Source organism: Thamnophis sirtalis, unplaced genomic scaffold, assembly GCF_051295495.1.
Source record: "Thamnophis sirtalis isolate CommonGarterSnake01/CBP01778 unplaced genomic scaffold, rThaSir2_p1.2 scaffold_5, whole genome shotgun sequence".
Lineage (NCBI taxonomy): Eukaryota > Metazoa > Chordata > Lepidosauria > Squamata > Natricidae > Thamnophis > Thamnophis sirtalis.
The window spans coordinates 106,142,363-106,162,102 of record NW_028261385.1 but is presented as its reverse complement, the minus strand read 5'-3'; the positions used below and the strand labels follow the sequence as shown (position 1 = coordinate 106,162,102).

The window sequence follows — 19,740 nt, the reverse complement described above, 5'->3', positions numbered from 1 at the left end:
GACCATCACAAAGATTCTTTTTATAATTTCTGTGTTTTATGTGGCAATTTACTACTATCAGAAGTATGTTAAAGCAAAGCGAAGCAGAATATTATCTCTGATATGTATTAGGTGTCTAACAGCAACTATCAGCCTCCAAGTAGCAACCTCTTTTCCAAGGTTACTCGACTGTCCTCTGCAACTGAAGCACAATATTTGGAAATGATTTGCTTGGGTTTAAGGAGTTGCAAACAGATGCAGTGGATGTTTTTCTAAAGTACCTTTATGCCTTTGAATTTGAAGCAGAACCTTAATAATACATAATACATTTGCTTTGAAGAGATGCTTCAGTAAAACAACTTTAGGCCTTGTTAAAGAATTACCTTCTTTGCCAAAGTTGAAATTTTTCTATCCTCAGCAGTTCTCTGAGTATCCACTCTGGTCATGGCAAGGCATCAGACTATGTAATTATATTGTGTGTTCTATACACAAAGAATCTTATTAGTTAAGTTCAGGCATGAGTATAATAGGTGATGTCTGTGGATTGATAAGCAAGTGTAAGTACCGTTTTATACTGTAGTGGTAAGACCACACTTGGAATACTGTGCCTGGTTTTGGTCACCATGATACAAAAAAGATGTGGAGACTTTAGAACACTAGAAAGAGTGCAGAGAAGGGCAACAAAGATGATTAGGGGACTGGAGCTAAGACATACAACGAACAGTTGTGAGAACTGGGTATATCTAGTCTAACAGAGAGAAGGGGTAGAGGTGGCATGATAGCAGTCTTTTAATACTTGAAAACTTGTTTTAGGGAAGTGGAGTTCAATTTATTCTCCATAGTACCTGAGGGCAGGACAAGAAACAATGGGTTGAGTTCCTTAGAGAGAGAGTCAACCTGGAACTAAGGAGGAATTTCTTGACAGAACAATTAATCAAGGGAACAGGCTGCCGCTCGGAGGTTTTTAAGAAAAGATTGTGCAACCATTTGCCTGGGATGCTATAAGGACTTCTGCCTTGGGCAGCAGGTTGGACTAGAAGACCTCCAAGTCCCTTCCAACTCTTATTCTGTAATTCAGTAAATGCCATTTGATACATTTTCACTTTGTCAGAAGTAAAATAATTATCACACCATCTCCCCCCTCCAAAGTCTTAATGTTCTTTTGTTATTTGTAATAAACTTGAAAGTTGTGCCCACTCTTAGAGCAACATTGGACAACCAACTGAACTAAGTACTACAGGTAGTTCTAATTATTTTAAATAATTTAATTCTTATGGAATCATTTTTAAAGTTTTATTTCTAAAGGTGCTTTTTTCAAGAGGCAACTGGACTTTCTGGGTTTTCTTTGAAGATGTTTCGCTACTCATCCAATAAGCTTCTTCAGTTCTGACTGGGTGGTGGAGAATGGAACTCCAATCAGAGCTGAAGAATCTTCTTGGATGAGAAGCAAAATGTCTTCAAAGAAAAACCAGAAAGTCCAGTTGCTTCTTGAAAAAAGTACCTTTGGAACAACCATGATGACTGAGAATCTCCATAGATATTTGCTTTAGTTCTACTGAACAAGTTTTTAAAAAAGATAAATTGGATATTTTAAAAACGGTAGCTGTTTATGGTGGCAAATTAAAAAAAAACAAGCTGACCTTAAGCTGAGACACTAAACATTTTCATTTTCTCTCCAACCTCTCTACAGCCCACAGTGAAATATGATAGACAACCAGATTATTTAGATGTAACTGGAGGAACTCTTCATCCTTATCAACTGGAAGGCCTGAACTGGCTGCGTTTCTCTTGGGCTCAAGGCACAGATACCATTTTGGCTGATGAAATGGGTCTAGGGAAAACTGTGCAGACTGCAGTGTTTTTGTATTCTCTTTACAAAGAGGTAGGGTTGCAGCATTCCATGTATAATTCATAAACAGCATTCTAAAAATTTGTTTCCTGTTGCCTTTATTTCAAGAATTTATCTGATTGTAGGGCCATTCCAAAGGACCTTTCTTGGTGAGTGCTCCATTGTCCACCATCATCAACTGGGAGAGAGAATTTGAAATGTGGGCACCTGATATGTATGTTGTGACTTACGTTGGGGATAAAGACAGCCGGGCCATCATCCGTGAAAATGAATTTTCCTTTGAAGACAATGCTATACGTGGAGGAAAAAAGGCTTCCAGGATGAAGGTATTTTGCCAACTAATTTAACTTTTTGACTATTTCTTCTTCTCTAGCAACTTAGAATTTCTACTAAGGTTGAGTAGTGACAACTTGGTATCTTGTGAGTCTGTACCTTGTATTTCTATTTTTTAAAACCGATCAATACTTTCTGATCCTTACAGAAAGAGGCATCCGTGAAATTCCATGTGTTGCTTACTTCTTATGAATTGATCACTATTGATATGGCTATTCTGGGCTCTATTGATTGGGCTTGCCTTATAGTGGATGAAGCACATCGACTGAAGAATAATCAGTCCAAGGTAGGGATACATTGCTTCATTTCTATTTCTCCTGTAATTCTTACGATTTATCCAAAATTACAAGAACTTTCTTAGAATGGGAATTTTCTCATTTTTTCCTAAATGGTCATTTAAACAGGTTTTTCAAGGAACTCTTGTCAGCTGCAGTCGTCTTGTGCTGTATATATGCACATATATGCCAATTTTTGATGCAGCTTATTTGTAAAAGATCAGTGTATTCTTTGAATTCTTTTAGTTTTATGTACTATTATAAATACTTTGCAAGATAAATATTTATAGTAATTATCATTTTTAAAAAATTAGGAATAGTTTTGTGAGACTCAGATTGGAACGGATTCCTTAAAATGTTATTTCACTGTTGCCAGTTTAGATGTTTGCTGGAAAATTTCTTGGTGAACAGAAATGGTTTTTATTTTTTGGATCACAGTTATGCATATTTTAAAATGTGTTGTAATTTATGAAATTGTGCTTAATAGCTCTTTTCCTTCGGTATGCATCCTTTAGTTTTTCCGAGTCCTGAATGGCTATTCTCTTCAGCACAAACTGCTGCTCACAGGAACCCCTCTTCAAAATAATCTGGAGGAACTGTTTCACCTCCTTAACTTCTTGACACCAGAAAGATTTCAGTAAGTCCTACCGTGCACCCTGTTTGTTTGTTTACATCTATGCCACTAATCTCACTGAGGTGACTCAGGTGGCTTATTTTCCTCTTAGCTTGAGGTTTCCATATTTCTTTTTGAATTCCTTTATAGTAATTTGGAAGGCTTCCTGGAAGAATTTGCAGACATTGCCAAGGAGGATCAGATCAAAAAGCTTCATGATATGTTAGGACCGCACATGCTAAGACGTCTGAAAGCTGATGTATTCAAGAACATGCCTTCAAAGACAGAACTTATTGTGAGAGTGGAACTAAGCCCTATGCAAAAGTGAGTGTCACGGAATAGTTAGCTTCTCTTTACTTTTTTTAAAACTTAAATAATAATGGTTAAGTATCCTAATAAGCACCCACCTGCTTTGTCTTAGGATATTGATTTAAAATTTCTCTCTCTCCCCACCCCCCTCCCGTTTCTTATTGCCAATCTATTTCCTCTTACTACATTTAAGGGGTGGAGAATGGAGGTAAATTTATTGTAAAAGGTATTCCTAAGGTAGTTGCTTGATTTTAAGGCAAGTCATGTGAATAACCAATAATGTGAACATTAACATTTTACAGGAAGTACTACAAATACATTCTAACAAGAAATTTTGAGGCACTGAATGCACGGGGTGGTGGCAACCAAGTATCTCTGCTCAATGTTGTTATGGATTTGAAGAAATGCTGCAACCATCCATATCTCTTCCCTGTGGCTGCCATGGTATGTTCTGGCTCCTTCAGGGTCTTGATTAAAAAGCCTATAACCTTCTATTATTTTTTATTGGTTGTTTGGATATGGAATTTCTTGACTGTAGGTACCATAGCCAATCACTTTTTTCAGGTACAAGAGAAAAACTGTTTTGACAAGCACCTCAAATTTAAATTTAATCCATACATATTTAATAACAGACCCAATGTTTGTCAGCTGTGTTGTCTTGGATTTAATAAAACTCTTCTCTCCAAACGGACTGCTAACATTTTACAATATGAATTGGCTCAACATTTTACATTTTTAAATTGATATACTTGTTCTTGGATACAGCAATTGAAAGTCTTTCTTTGGGTAAAAGTAGTCAAGACAATAAAGTAATAAGGATTACTTGAGCGAGATAAACAATAAAAAATGGCATTGAAATAATATGCACTAAATTCAATTGTAGGATATTTGTAGCAAACCTGACCAAAGCCAAAGAAACTTGAGCTTTTAACCTCTCTCTCGCACCCACAGGAAGCACCAAAGATGCCTAATGGGATGTATGATGGTAGTGCCCTAATCCGAGCTTCTGGGAAGCTACTTCTGCTTCAGAAAATGTTGAAGAATCTCAAGGAAGGGGGCCACAGGGTGCTGATATTCTCTCAGGTAACTGAAAGGAACAGTATTTTCCTCTTGATTAGGAGTAGTTACATGTCACAGAAGCTGTTCACTTGATTATGGATTAGCAACATGTTTTCTACTGATTCCATTTATTTCTTTGTATTTTATAGATGACTAAGATGTTGGATCTATTGGAAGATTTTCTGGAACATGAAGGGTATAAATATGAGAGAATTGATGGTGGGATCACAGGAAATATGCGTCAGGAAGCTATTGATCGCTTCAATGGTATGAATAGGATGGGTACAGCCAACAAATTTACTTACCTTAGCCGGAGCTATGACTCTACATCTTCTCCCCCTCTACTAGCTAATATCTCTAAAGTTAATCTGGGACTGGTTAGACAAGCTTTGAAGGTTAAATGGATATTGCAAATTATTGACAACTGATGAACTCTCATTTCTCTTTTTTAGCTCCTGGTGCCCCACAGTTTTGCTTTTTACTTTCCACTAGAGCTGGAGGCCTTGGTATTAACCTTGCCACTGCAGACACAGTAATAATCTATGACTCTGACTGGAATCCACACAATGACATCCAGGTGAATTAGTAGAAAAACAAAAATTTCCAAGATTGAACCTTGGAAAACAATGCATTTGGGGAGAATGCTGGGTGAAATGGGTAAAAACATGGTTTGTGAGAATACAGGCTGGTTTAATGAATATCTGAAAGCCTGTTTTCATCTACATTTTTTTCCCTGTCAGGCTTTTAGTCGTGCTCACCGAATTGGCCAAAACAAGAAAGTGATGATTTATCGCTTTGTTACACGAGCCTCTGTAGAAGAGCGAATCACACAAGTGGCCAAGAAGAAAATGATGCTAACACATCTCGTAGTAAGACCAGGATTGGGCTCCAAGACTGGTTCTATGTCCAAACAAGAACTGGACGACATTCTTAAGTTTGGTACTGAAGAGCTTTTCAAAGATGAAGCTACCGAGGGTGGTAAGAATCTGTGCAGTGTAACACAAAGTGAGTAACTTACTTTCCTTTATTTGCTTTTGTGTTTTGTTCCTTTTCATCTATTAAATGATTCCTTTTGTTTTGTTCCTTTTCATCTACTAAATGATTCATCTTCCAGGGGATAATAAGGAAGGCGAGGACAGCAGTGTCATCCATTATGATGAAAAAGCAATTGAACGACTTCTGGATAGGAACCAGGATGAGATAGAGGATGCAGAACTTCAGGGTATGAATGAGTACCTGAGTTCCTTCAAAGTAGCCCAATATGTGGTGCGTGAAGAAGAAATGGGGGTAAGTGAATTGATTGGCTCTTGCTAGATAATTCCCCCCCCCCAAAAAAAAACCCTGTTCTTGATAAAAGGTTCACATGAAGTTGGCAATTAAAAACCCCTTTACTAGGAAACACTGAAAACAGGGAGACTTGCTTCTCTTATAAACATGGATAATACTGAACTATTGTTACCTTCTGATGTTGTGGGTAGGAGGAAGAAGAGGTTGAACGTGAGATTATCAAGCAAGAAGAATCGGTGGATCCAGACTATTGGGAAAAGCTGCTTCGCCATCATTATGAGCAGCAGCAAGAAGACTTGGCTAGGAATCTAGGCAAGGGCAAGCGCATTCGTAAACAAGTCAACTACAACGATGGCTCACAAGAAGATAGAGGTGTGTGACGAACAAGTGAGAGTGAATATTATGGTTTGAAGGTAGTCTTTTTCAGAGAATTTTCACAGCCTTTTTGTTTTTCCCAGACTGGCAGGATGACCAGTCAGATAATCAGTCTGACTATTCTGTTGCCTCCGAGGAAGGTGATGAAGACTTTGATGAGAGGTCGGAAGGTAAATTTTGATGCAGATTCAGGCACTGCTTTCTTTCAATTTGAGAAAACAGTATAATTGTTAAAATCCCAGCAACAATCTAGATGTTTGGGGAGATTAGGAATATTCAGTTTCCCAGTCCTGAAGCTCTTTAAGTCATTTGCTATACTTTGACCTAAAATATCTGAGGGTGAAGATTAAAAAAGATGGGCAGGTAAATAGGCTTGCACAGTCCCTTTCTTGGAAGAAAAGCAGAGTATATATTGAACTAAAGTATTAAACAAGACATACATTCTTTATACGCTTCCTGTCTTCAATAACAGTATATCATACTCTAGTCCTGTGGTTGAAATTGTGCTGTTAACTGACCCATCCTTTCTTTTTGTCAGCTGCACGGCGACCTAGTCGCAAAGGCCTAAGGAATGACAAAGACAAGCCATTGCCCCCACTCCTTGCCCGTGTGGGAGGAAACATAGAGGTAATGTAAATAATTATAAGAATGTTATGAAAAAGGAAGGTCTAATGTGTTCTAAGAATACTAATACAGCCCTACGTGGGATACTTGAACATACAAACATGTTACCATTACATCTAAATCTTTTCCCTTGAATCTATTTACTGTAACAGGTATTGGGCTTTAATGCTCGACAGCGGAAGGCCTTCCTTAATGCCATCATGCGCTACGGGATGCCACCTCAGGATGCCTTTACTACCCAGTGGCTGGTCCGAGATCTCCGTGGCAAATCGGAAAAGGAGTTCAAGTGAGTTTGTGGTGCAATAATAGAGAAATCTCTTTTAAAAGCTCAGGAGAAGGGAAACCCAATGAATGCCATGGAGATAAGGAAGAGCAATATTAGAATTTGGCAAGTACTTCCTAATGAGCATACATAAGAGCCAAGTTGATGTAGGCAGAATAATGGTGCCTGCTGCTCAAGCTCTTCCATGTTAATTTATTTGGCTGTTCCAGGCAAATAATCCTGATTTAAGAGTGGGGCTGTTGCAGAGTGACTATTATTACTATAAAGGTTTCTCCCCCTTTGCATTTGGCAGGGCCTATGTCTCTCTCTTCATGCGTCACTTGTGTGAACCAGGAGCAGATGGTGCAGAAACATTTGCCGATGGAGTCCCACGTGAGGGCTTGTCCCGACAACATGTTCTCACACGAATAGGGGTCATGTCTCTCATACGCAAGAAGGTGAGCTCTAAAATGCAGTATCCATTTATGCTACAGATTACAAGAAAATATTTTAAAAGGCCTTCTAATCCTTCATGCATATGTGATACACTGATTAGTGTATCTTTTTGCCTCTACTCATTGGAGTTCAGGAATGTAGATGCTGACATTCTTCATTTGTTTTGATTTTGAAAAGAGTAATATATTTTCTTATTTTTTCCACCTAAGGTACAAGAATTTGAACATGTGAATGGACGCTGGAGTATGCCAGAACTTGCAGAGATAGAGGAGAACAAAAAGCTTTTGCAGCCAAGTTCACCTTCCCCCAAAACCCCAACTCCTTCTACTCCAGGAGATACTCAGCCTAATACTCCTGCACCTGTTCCTTCTGTAGGTGAGAGCCTTGAGTTAATATCTTCAAGAAAGAGCAGTCCAGCTTTCAATTTCTGCTCCTCCTGCCAGAACTGTGGCAGAGAGCTTGGGACTGGACGTAAATAAAACACTCTTATCTTAGGAGGGCTTCTTCAAGTGTTGAACTGCCCTCAAAGGCAGAAGAGAACACTCAGGTGGAATATTCATATCAGAATAAAATTTCTTTAGGGTTGGGTGAGTATAGAGGTCAGGTATGGAGAAACATCAGTCTCTCATGAAAGAGAGGAAAAAACTTCTGAAAAGTTTCTTTGCTTGTGCTGATTATAGAAGAGGGAGTGAAGGTAGAAGATGGAAACACTACCAAGGATCAAGTGGAGCCCATAGAACCGGAGAAGGAGATCAGTCCTGCAGTTGTTGCTTCTGTTGAAAATGAAGTTCCAGTTGAGGTGAGTGTCTGCCAGATGTTTGATTTAGGAAGATAACTTCTATAAGTATCCCTCCATGCTCAGAAGTAATTTGCAGCTTTGAATCCAAAGCTTCGCAAAACCCTATTAAAATAGCAAAATACACAGGCATTCTTTATTGCATGTAATTAATTTTAAGACAACTTTCTGCTGTTACTAGATATGCTGGGACTGGTTTTACTTTCTTACACTCTTGTTGACTAAATATTCTGCTTACTTTTCTCCCATATAGCAGGCCCCGCCTTCAACAGAGACCAACTCACAAGAGGTAAAATCTCCTATAAATACTGTAGAAGCTGAAGAGAAGAAACCAGATGACCTGGAAGTGAAAGAGGAGCCAATGGAAACAGAAAGTAAAGGTATGGCTGTAGTTCCTATGTATCTTATTCCACAGATAAATGAAATTGTAGAGCATGGGAGTTCTTGGTGTAAATGGAAGCTCCTAATGCTACCAGGGTTTAACCTGGATTGAGAGAGTACAGTTTTGTGAAAAGCACCCAAGACGGCCATTTATACAAATATTTTTTTCTATAGCTGACACGGAGAAAGTGGAAGAAAAGCCATCTGTGGAGCCACCTGCTGAACCTCCCACAATTAACCTTGATGAAAAAGGCAAGGGTGCTATTTATTGTATATTTAATTCACCCAATAAAATAGGTTTTCTAGGCAGAGGCTAGGGTATGTTTGGAATATTGAGATGAACTCATTGGTAATTGTGATCTAATTATTCTCTTTTCAGAAGAGAAAAAAGATGAGAAGAAAGATATAGTCATGCTGCAAAATGGGGAAACACTTAAAGATCCTGCGGATGATCGGCACAAGAAAGCCATAAAACAACGGTTCATGTTCAACATTGCAGATGGCGGCTTCACTGGTACTAACCGATGATGAGGATAGATGTTTTCTGGGAGCTTTTTTTCTATTCAATTGTAAACACTTTTGCCTTTTTACTTCCTTGCAGAATTGCATTCCTTGTGGCAAAATGAAGAGCGAGCAGCTACTGTTACCAAGAAGACATACGAGATCTGGCACCGGCGCCATGACTACTGGCTCTTGGCAGGAATTATAAAGTATCCTTCCCCTATGTCTATGGAGATTCTCAGTCATCCAAGTCATGGTTGTCCCAAAGGTGCTTTTTCAAGGGGCATCTGGACTTTCTGGTTTTTCTTTGAAGACATTTCGCTTCTCATCCAAGAAGCTTCTTGGATCATCTGAAGAAATTTCTTGGATGAAAAATGAAACGTCTTTGGTGGCGGGGAGTCTGGTTGCCGCTTAAAAAAGCACCTTTAGGATATCCTTTCTCTAGGAGCCATGATAGATTTGATTGAGAATTTGACTTAGCTACGGCAAAACAGTATGATTCTTGAGTTTAAAACAAGTCTGGTATTTGCATTCATATCACTAAACAAGAATAGATTCTGCACACTGCAGTCTATACATTTGTATTATATTTAAGTACTTTCTTTAATAGAAATGCTTGTTTGCTTCTGGTGGATTTTCAGATTTCCTGCTTTACTTCATTTTACATTTACTGTTGTTCTCACCAACTTTTGGAGCTGTATTCTGTCCTGTGGTTCAGCATATCCTATTACTTATTGGGATCAAATAGATCTCTCTTTGCAAGGAGGGTCTGCTATGCCAAATTTTTCAGCAGTGACTTGGCAGATGAAGTAATAATATGAGGAAACCTGACTGAGAGTGTCCAAAGAAAGGATTTTACCTGAAAGTCTTCCCTGTGAATAAATTGGAATCCTACTATAATCCCTAAATTGAGCTTGAATATCACTACTCACTAATTCAAATAAACTGTAATTGTTACTGATTTACCACATTTTCCAGGTTATTTTTTTCCTGAGCTTCTCCAATTACAGTCATGGTTATGCTCGATGGCAAGATATCCAGAACGATTCCCGTTATGCCATCCTCAATGAGCCTTTCAAGGGTGAAATGAACAGGGGTAACTTTCTAGAAATAAAGAATAAGTTCTTGGCAAGGAGGTTTAAGGTGAGCATCCTTCTTAGGATACAGTTTCTTTTTAAATGTGGCAAATGAACAGGTTAGATTTTTCTTCAAAAACAAGTCAGCTTTTTTCCCCTTTTTTAGATTTTTTTTGGGGGTGGGGCTTAAGAACAGGATAGATGGGTGAATGAATTGAAAGTATCGTTCCCTTTTTTGTTTGAAGGGTAAGGGTGGGCTTTAAAGGCAAAATGAATGCCCTCTGACTTGATTTAAGGCATCCCTTTTGCCCCTTAAAATTTGCCATATAAAAACAGGGAAATTTCTGATTTTACATGCAGTTAAGTCAGGTTTTTATATATATATATATATATATATATATATATATATATAAAAGAAGAATGTCTCAGGTTATGATAATGCTGTTGACCATATGGTAAAGCTTAATTCAGCTCATAAAGAATTGTAATTTTTAAGCAAAACTCTTCTTAAAATATTCTGTCAAGTTGTAATTGTCATAGGAATGATTCTTTTGTAACATTTTGACTCTGTATTAATAGTTGAGTTATACACATGTATTTATTACTCTTATTTTAGTGGTTAGGTTTTAAGATTTTTATCCATGTCTCTTTGCGGCAACAGGGCAAAGAATTAGCTGTGCATTTGTGCCACATGGCCTTGCAATTAAAATTTTATGATATCTTGTTAGAGAATTTTGAATGTTCACTTAGAACAGGGGTCAGCAAACTGCGGCTCTGGAGCTGCATGTGGCTCTTTTCTCTCTCTGCTGCAGCTCTGTCACCGGTCGGCGCCACAATTTTGAGAAGAGCTTCCGGGGGGGGGGGGGGAGAGAAGCACAGTGTGTCAGGAGAAGACTATGGCAAGAAGAGGGTTTTCCAGTTGTGTTGACAATTAATAGGGCTTTCGTTATGACAGGTAGAGGAAAAAGTATGCCGCGCTAGGAGGAGACTCCATGGTGAGGGAACTGAACTTCCGGTCAGCTCCAGAATTGAACAGGGGGCTTCCTGTTAGGACCTTTGTGACTCCCGGTGTTTTCTTTTCTGTGGGAAATGGGTCCAAATGGCTCTTTGAGTGTTTAAGTTTGCCGACCCCTGACTTAGAACAACAGTGTATAGGTCTTACAAGACATTATAAACTGAGTTTAACTGAATGTAACATTATAGGAATGATAAGCAATGTGGATCTTGTACCAAAAACTGAGGACCAACATTGCTTTTTACAGCTGCTGGAACAAGCCCTAGTGATTGAAGAGCAACTACGGAGAGCTGCATATCTAAACATGTCAGAAGATCCATCTCATCCCTCTATGGCTCTTAATACCCGTTTTGCTGAAGTGGAGTGCCTAGCTGAGAGCCATCAGCATCTATCCAAGGAATCTATGGCTGGGAATAAACCAGCCAATGCAGTGCTTCACAAAGGTGAGGACTGGGGAAACATTAGGGGTTGAATTGTGTTTCACTGCCCCCCCCCCCTTTTCTCCTTTGACACACATTGTTCCATGCACCTTTCCTTTTCTTCAAGGGAAGGAGGGCAGCTAGTACTTGGGGAAAGCCTCTGTTTCAGTTCAGGAAAACAAATCCATTTTGAAATGAGTAGGAAAGCTCCCCAAACAACTGGTGGTTTTACAAATACAAAACAATATAAAAAACTACTCCAAAAATAGAGCAGAAGATGAGGTGGATGCCAGGTTAGTCTTTGTGCAAAATTGTCCTAGTATTTGTAACTATAGAGGAGCATTTTTTTCCTCCAGTAAATATGGCCCAAGAGTTTATTTCCTGCATAAGGTAATTTTCTCAATATTTTAAATTTGGTGACATTTCTAATTAGGAAATAGTTGCCACAAAGGAAGTCCTGGTTACATTTCCAAGAAGGTTTTTAGTGCTCAATTTAGGATAATGGAGAAAGTTCCAACTTACAATGGATATAGAAACTCTACATATCCTGTTAAAATGCCAGGTTTTTGAGATGTAAAAAAATAGAATCACTTCAGAATTTTTCCACCTTTAATATAATATATACGCTTTACAATTCAATTTGAAAAGAAACTAAAATCTTTTAGTGGGAAATAATAAAAAAACTTACAATAACATGGTTGCATAAAGATGCACACCCTTAAACTAATACTTCGTTGAAACACCTTTTGATTTTATGACAACATCCAGTCTTTTGGGGTAGCAGCCTATCAGCATGGCACATCTTGCCTTGGGAATCCTTGCCTATTCTTCCTTGCAAAAGTGATCCAAGTCTGTTAGATTGCAAGCTCTTTAGGTCACCCCACAGATTTTCAATTGGATTCAGGCCTGAGCTCTGATTGGGCCATTCCAAAACTTTGATCTTCTAGTGAAGCCAATATTTTGTTGATTTGAAGGTTCAATATTTTAGCAGAGGCCAGAAGGTTTTGTGCAAAAAATGGCTGATATTTGGAACGGTTCATAATTTCCTTCACCTTGACTAAAGCCCCAGTTCTAGATGAAGCCACCATCATACTTCACTGTGAGTATGGTGTATTTCGATGATGCACCAAAATTCTTTTGGGAATTAATGGCCCAAAAGTTCAATTTTGGTTTCATCAGACCATAGCACATTTTCTCACACGAAATTGTCAGATATGATGTAGGGTTTTGCAAAATATAGCTGGGCTTAGATTTTTATTTTTTGTAAGAAAACATTTCCATCTTGCCACCCTTCCTCACAGCCCAGACATACAAAGAATACAGGAGATTGTTGTCACATGCAGTACACAACCAATACTTGACAGGAACTCCTGCAGCTCCTTTAATGTTGCTGTGGCTTCTTAGTAGTTTCTTGAACCAGTTTTCTTATTTTTTCATCAATTTTGGAGGAACATCCAGTTTTTACTAATGTCACTGTTGTGCCATATTTTCCCCATGTGTTGATGACTACCTTCACTGTGTTCCATGGTTTATCCAATGCCTTGGAAATTTGTTTAAACCCTCCTCCTGACTGATACCTTTCAACAGTGAGGTCCCTTTTATGCTGTGTAAGCTCTTTGCAGACCATGGCTTTTGCTGTAAGAGGCAATTGAGTAAATGTCAAATTACTACAACAGCTGGATTTTATGTGGGATTGATCCAGAGTCACTTTAATTGATGGGCCGTCTGTACTGATTACTATTTAATATCAGTTTGAATGAAATTGGTTAATTTTGAACACAATCACATCCCTGGGATTGGTTAATTCTGAACACAGCCACAACCCTACTTATAAGAGGGTGTGAACAATTATGCAGCCACATTATTCTAGTTTTTGTCATTTACCCCCCTAAAAGATTTAAGTTTGTTTCATTTTACAGCTCATATGTTATATTAAAGGTGGAAAAAATCTGAAGTGATTTATATTGGTCTGATTTTTGTATAACTCAAAAATCTGGCATTTTAACAGGGTGTGTGGACTTTTTATATCCACTTTAAGTGTTCACACCCTTTTATAAGTAGGGATGTACCTGTGTTCAGAATTCACCAATTACAATCAAACTGATGTTAAATAAATGCCATTAATTAAAGTAACTGACCAGTCCCATAGAAAATTCAGTTTTAGTAGGAATTTTCTGACATTTGCCTCTTACAGCAAAACCCATGGTCTGCAAAGAGCTTACAAAGCATCAAAGAGATCTCATTATTGGAAGGTATCAGTCAGGAGAAGGGTACAAAAAAATTTCCAAGGCCCTGGATATACCATGGAACACAGTGAAGACAATCATTAACAAGTGGAGAAAACGTGGCACAACAATGACATTACCAAGAACTGGATGTCCCTCCAAAATTGATGAAAAAACGAGAAGAAAACTGGTCCGAGAGGCTGCCAAGAGGCCTACAGCAACATTAAAGGAGCTGCAAGAATTCCTGGCCAAAACTGGTTGTGTATTACATGTGACAACAATCTCCCGTATTCTTCATATGTCTGGGCTGTGGAATAGCATGGTGGAACAGAAGCATTTTCTTACAAAGAAAAATATCTAAGCCCAGTTACATTTTGCAAAAACATCATGTCTCTCAAATGCATGTGAGAAAATATGTTATGGTCTGATGAGGCCAAAGTGGAACTTCTTGGCCATAATTCCAAAAAGTATGTTTGGCACAAAAACAATACTATGCGTCATCAAAGTACATCATACCCACAGTGAAGCATTATGCTTTGGGGCTTCTTCAGTTGGAACTGGGGCTTTAGTGAAGGTGATGGAAATTATGAATGGCTCCAAATATCAGTCAATTTTGGCACAAAACCTTCAGGCCTCTTCTAAAATGCTGAAGAGCAATTTCACTTTTCAACATGACAGCAACCCAAAATACCTCCAAATCCAAAAAAGGATGGCTTCACCAAAAGAAGATCAAAGGTTTGGAATGCCACAATCGGAGCCCAGGACTAAATCCAATTAAAAATGGGGGGGGGGGTTGACCTGAAGAGGGCTGTGTACAGGAGATTCCCTAATAGTCTTGATAGATTTGGAGCACTTTTGCAAGGAAGAGTAGGCAGAGAGTCTCAAGGCAAGATGTGCCTTGTTGATAGGCTCCTGCCCCAAATGCTGTGATAAAATCAAAACATGCTTCAACAAAGTACTAGTTTAAACTGTTAGTTTACAGCCACATTATTGTAAGTTTTTTACTGTAAATCCACCCCCACCCCCCAAAAAAAGACTTCCGTTTGTTTTTCAGTTGAATTGTACAGCTTATATGTTACATTAAAGGTGAATAAAATTCTGAAGTGGTTTATCTTGGTCTGATTTTGTGTGTGTGTGTGTCTCAAAAACCTGGCATTTTAACAAGGATGTGTAGACTTTCTATATCTACTGTACTTCTTTTGTAGTGAATTCAGGCAACTTGAATATTTCTTTTTCAAATGGCAACAAGAAGTCCATCCTTAAAATTCTATTGTGTGCTGCCCAGAATCCTCTGGTGAGAGGGCAGATACATTAGATAGATAGATAGATAGATAGATAGATAGATAGATAGATAGATAGATAGATAGATAGATAGATAGATAGATAGATAGATAGATAGATAGATAGATAAATAAAAGTTGGAAGTTCTTTCCATAGGATTGAAAATGCTTATATTCCCCATAATATCAGCAGAAATCAGGGAATAACTTTCTCAAATTTCATTCTCCATCCTTCTCTTCTTCCTCTTATAAGTACAGGCAGAAAGAAAGTGTAGAGCATGGGAGTGTTGCTTTTTTCGTAGATGCTATAGATCATATCACTACCTAAAAATAAAAACATGGGTTTGTGTATAAGGCCCTGTGCAGACTGTAAAGAAAGAAAATAAGTCCTGCAAGATATTGAAGACATGTTTAAGATTGGACTGTCCCAAAAGATAAGAGCTCTGTGATAACCATTGCCTCAAAAATATCACTCTTGTGAATGCTTTCTTATATACTAATACAGTTATAAGGCTAATCTATTCTGAAAATTATACTTCTAAGCTACATATTAAGAACATCTTTTGCACAGTCTGCTCTATAGTGATTGGGGAAGAGGGGGACAGCATCATGGTCTGAATGGCTATCTGATGAAAATAGAAAAACTATATATAGTTACTCACGTACAAGCAATTCTACATTATAAATAATGTTTCTTTATTGGATTACAGATTCTTCAGGAACCTTCAGAAGTATGTAATAAATGATAAAATGTACCGCCTGTACTAAAAAAAAACTTTTTCCAAACCTTGCTTCTTTTCTTTCTTAAGAAGGATAGTAAGCCCTTCTTAAAGACTTAACGAGATCCAGCTCTGATGACTACGTAGTATTCTGGAAGTTTGTGAACTCCTTTGAATTTTCAAAATGTCTACATAAGTATAATGTAATTTGTTCTTCATACAGGTTCTAAAATTGGGTAAGCCAATTAAACTTTTGAAGAAAATAATCCAAAGCTACATATTTGTGTGGGGCAAAAATAGGTGACCTTTAGGATTATTAGTTCATTTGAAGGAAAAATTAGGGTCAGATGTCTCAATCAATGGAATGACAATCAGATATGAATGTAGGCCTGCCTTATTTAAACAACATAATTCTGAATTCACTGTCAAAATCTGATCTTCCAACACAATTATGTGGAGATGTGGCATGGGCTGAACAATTTCTGAAGATCTTCAAAAAGCAGCAGGCTGGAAAAGGTTACAAAAATATTTCCAAAGCACGTGGACTTCACAAATCCACTGACAAGCAGATAATATACACTTTGAGGCAATTAAACACCATTGTTGCCCTCTACAGAAGTGATCAACCAACCAAGGTCACACCAAGAGCAAGGCATGCAGTACTCCAGGAGGTCTCAAAAGAAGTCTAAGGAACTAAAGACCTCTTTTGCATTGCTAAATATTAGTGTTCAAGAAACCACCATCAGGAAAACTGAAGGACACCAGTGCACATGGCAAAGATACAAAGAAAAAGCCACTAAATAACTCCCAAATAGCATTGCTGCTTGTCTACCGCTTGCAACATAAATAAGTCAGGAGGCATTAGAAGAATGTTCTGTGGATAGATGAAATCAAAATAGAAATGTTGAGGCTTGAATGAAAATTATTATGTTTGGCAAAAGGCCAACATTGCGTTCCTGCATAAACTTATCCTATCTATGAAATTTGGTAGTAGCGGTATCAAGGTTTGGGCCTGCTTTGCTGTTTCTGGATCAGGACAGCTTGCCATCATTCATGAAACTATACATTCTGAATTGAACCAGTAAATTCTACAGAAAAACACCAGTGTTTCTGCCTGTGAACTGAAGCTCAGGAGAAAATGGGTCCTGCAGCAAGACGACAACCCAAAGCACACAAGTAATATAACCAAAGAATTGTTAAAGCAGAAGAAAATTAATGTTTTGGAATGGACAAATCAAAGTCCTGACCTTCATCCTATAGAAATGTTATGGAACGATCTGAAGCGGACAGTTGATATGAGGAAGCGCACCAACATCCCTAAATTGAAACTTTTGTAAGGAGGAATGAGTTAAATTTCTTCCAAACTGATGTGCAGAATTTATCAATTTATCAATTCTGCACATCAGTTCAGAAAAGTTTAGTTGCAACTTTTGCTGCCCTGGAGGGGTGGGGGGAACAGGACCAGTTACCAAACAAAGGTTCGTGTACTTTTGCCACACAAATATGTAGCTTTGTATCATTTTCTTCAATAAATAAATGAACACGTCTGTTTTTGACATTTGTTTAATTTGGTTTATTTAGATTTGTGTGGAGAACGAATTACATTTTGGATCATGTTTATGTAGAAATATGAAAATTCAAAAAGACCATAAACTTTAAAATACTATTGTAGCTTATTGTGTTCAGCTTCCTGCAAGATTCTTCTAGTTAAAACTGAAACAAAGAAAAAAAAGGATCACTTCAGAAGTTAGGTCACAGAATTTTCCAAAATGCTAAAGTACACACTTTTCTTCATTCTAAAAAAACACTAGCTCGAAAGTTTGCAAGTCATTGTTTTGCTTAAAGCAAATTCTGCATACAGAAATCTCCACATAATTTTTTTTTCTCAGTGAGTGTTCTCTGAGCTTGTTTTCTTGCAGACATTTCATTACTCTTAACTATTAACATCATCAATGCTGGAAGGGAGTGGAGGTTGCTCTCATTTTATATACTTGCTCTATCATTATTTGTGTGAGGGATCTTGGTGGTTCTTTGGTTGTTTGTTGTTAGCTTATTTGGCAGTTTCTTGATGAGGATATTGTTTGCTTCTTGATTGTTAGTCTAATATTAATTTTGATGTTAATCTTTGCTCATCTGGGTATTGATTGCTGGTGAGGAGGTTTTTTGGTCTTTTTGTTCCCTTTTTTGTTTATTTTTTGGTATGTAGACGTTGTTTATGTGTATGTACCTGTTGATGGATGATTTGTCAGAGGTCCAGGCACTCCAGCTTTCTTTTTTCTCAGACTCTTCTTTGAAAACCTTCCTATTTACAAATATAAATTGCTGTATTTTTTCACATTTATAAACCAGTATTACCAATTTGATATCTCTCCAGGCCCCTCATCAATGTTCATTTTTCCCTTGTGGGAGCAGGGATACTCTGCTTATTGGTTGAGTGATAATTGGCAAAGATATTATTGCTATTTCTAATTATCTGCTTGAGCCGTCATCGGGTTTTTTTTTCTCAACCTAGGGGTTAACGTCTATAAATCAGATTTCCCCACCAACAGACACAATATATACATTATTATATTATAGCTATATGTATCCTGATAGAGAACTACTAAACTGCACTGGAAGCTCTTGCTTAAAGAGTTGGAACGTCAGAATAAGATCTAATTTTTTGAAATAGATATTTTTGATTATGTCATTGAATATATGGATCTTTGCCATAGTAATACCATAGAATTCACCACAGTTCTTGCCACCACTTTTACAATAAATGTTCCTTAGATTGAATTTAAGATGCAGGGGGGGGGAGCGATAAGCAATATACACGAAATGTCACTTTGTTTTTCCATTGCTTTATTTCAAACATTATCCAGAAAATAGATAAAAAGCAAATATAATCTGTAGCAATTTAGATTAGGGGAAGGACTCATAGTGCTTAAATGTATTTTTCTATTGGCAACTAATGTCTACTTTTAAGTCTCCAAGATCAAATATCAAAAGATCAGTAGCTAGCTATTTGGAAAACAGTGTAGGAGATCATCAATTGTCATGAATTTTTTTTAAAAGCCATTTCAATATTTTTTTTTAACATCCAGGTGGCACAAAGTCTTCATTGACTAATAACAGCAGATTATTTTTAAAAATTGCTACTGCTGTGACTATCCAATTATTCTCTTGTCTATTCAGCAGGCCAGATAATTTCACTTCTTCAAATCTGTTTACCTTGTGAGCCTTTTCCTATTCATTCCTCTGCTCTGCCTGAATATGAATTCAGGGCTTTAGTTAAGTTTCCATCTGAAAAAGAATCCCTCTTTGAAAGTTTGGTCTTCAAAAGTTATTTCTAATATTTATTTTGGTGCTGTAGAAGGACAAAATATTCATTAACTCAATTCTGAGATTAACTGTGCATTATGTTGTAGTTTGCTCACCCATTTTCATGGATATAAAGATATTGATTACATGGCAGCTTGACAGTAAAATTGAAAAAGACAATTTTCAAGCAACTAGTCACAGGGAAATTGCATGCAGCTTTCTTAAATCACATTACCCCCCTCTCCCGAGCTCCCTTGGTTTAGGGCAGTGTTGGCATGCACAACAGCCATCTGTGTGCACATGCATGCCAGAAACCGGAAGGCCAGGTGGCCAGTGTGCATGCACGTGCCGGAAACCGGAAGATCATCTTCCTGGTGTGCATTTGCACCGGGTGGCTGCTCTTCCGGTTTCCAGCACTCCTGTGCACATGAAGACCAGTTGGTCAGCACGCCGGAACCCAGAAGAGCAACGGGCAACGGCTCGTGTGCCCAGAGAGATGACTCTGCATGCCACTTCTGGCACGCATGCCATAGGTTCGCTATCACAGGTTTAGGGTATGGATACCATTACATTTCTGTGTGTTCAGTTTACTTGAATTGTACAG

The 19,740-nt window shown here is 37.9% G+C and overlaps 1 protein-coding gene and 1 non-coding gene across 3 annotated transcripts in view; both read left to right on the top strand.

The window, feature by feature from the left end:
* CHD4 (chromodomain helicase DNA binding protein 4) overlaps window positions 1–19,740 on the top strand; it is a 31,088-nt gene that overhangs the window by 10,030 nt on the left and 1,318 nt on the right. Inside the window, exons 15-39 of one of the 2 annotated variants that reach the window (XM_014067589.2) lie at window positions 1,670–1,861; window positions 1,954–2,154; window positions 2,310–2,447; window positions 2,952–3,073; window positions 3,200–3,373; window positions 3,661–3,802; window positions 4,310–4,441; window positions 4,567–4,684; window positions 4,870–4,994; window positions 5,158–5,422; window positions 5,532–5,704; window positions 5,896–6,076; window positions 6,163–6,249; window positions 6,618–6,706; window positions 6,856–6,989; window positions 7,279–7,423; window positions 7,631–7,796; window positions 8,102–8,220; window positions 8,471–8,597; window positions 8,773–8,850; window positions 8,978–9,112; window positions 9,200–9,308; window positions 10,110–10,242; window positions 11,438–11,633; window positions 13,804–14,945. In XM_014067589.2, coding sequence (XP_013923064.2) covers window positions 1,670–1,861; window positions 1,954–2,154; window positions 2,310–2,447; window positions 2,952–3,073; window positions 3,200–3,373; window positions 3,661–3,802; window positions 4,310–4,441; window positions 4,567–4,684; window positions 4,870–4,994; window positions 5,158–5,422; window positions 5,532–5,704; window positions 5,896–6,076; window positions 6,163–6,249; window positions 6,618–6,706; window positions 6,856–6,989; window positions 7,279–7,423; window positions 7,631–7,796; window positions 8,102–8,220; window positions 8,471–8,597; window positions 8,773–8,850; window positions 8,978–9,112; window positions 9,200–9,308; window positions 10,110–10,242; window positions 11,438–11,633; window positions 13,804–14,195 — 3,873 coding nt within the window. In that variant the 3' untranslated portion in view covers window positions 14,196–14,945. Of the gene's footprint in view, window positions 1–1,669; window positions 1,862–1,953; window positions 2,155–2,309; window positions 2,448–2,951; window positions 3,074–3,199; window positions 3,374–3,660; window positions 3,803–4,309; window positions 4,442–4,566; window positions 4,685–4,869; window positions 4,995–5,157; window positions 5,423–5,531; window positions 5,705–5,895; window positions 6,077–6,162; window positions 6,250–6,617; window positions 6,707–6,855; window positions 6,990–7,278; window positions 7,424–7,630; window positions 7,797–8,101; window positions 8,221–8,470; window positions 8,598–8,772; window positions 8,851–8,977; window positions 9,113–9,199; window positions 9,309–10,109; window positions 10,243–11,437; window positions 11,634–13,803; window positions 14,946–19,740 lie in introns of those variants that run through there. The other variant, XM_014067590.2, reaches the window with a different exon arrangement.
* On the top strand, window positions 7,831–7,965 carry LOC148045528 (small Cajal body-specific RNA 11). Its single transcript, XR_015696857.1, has one exon.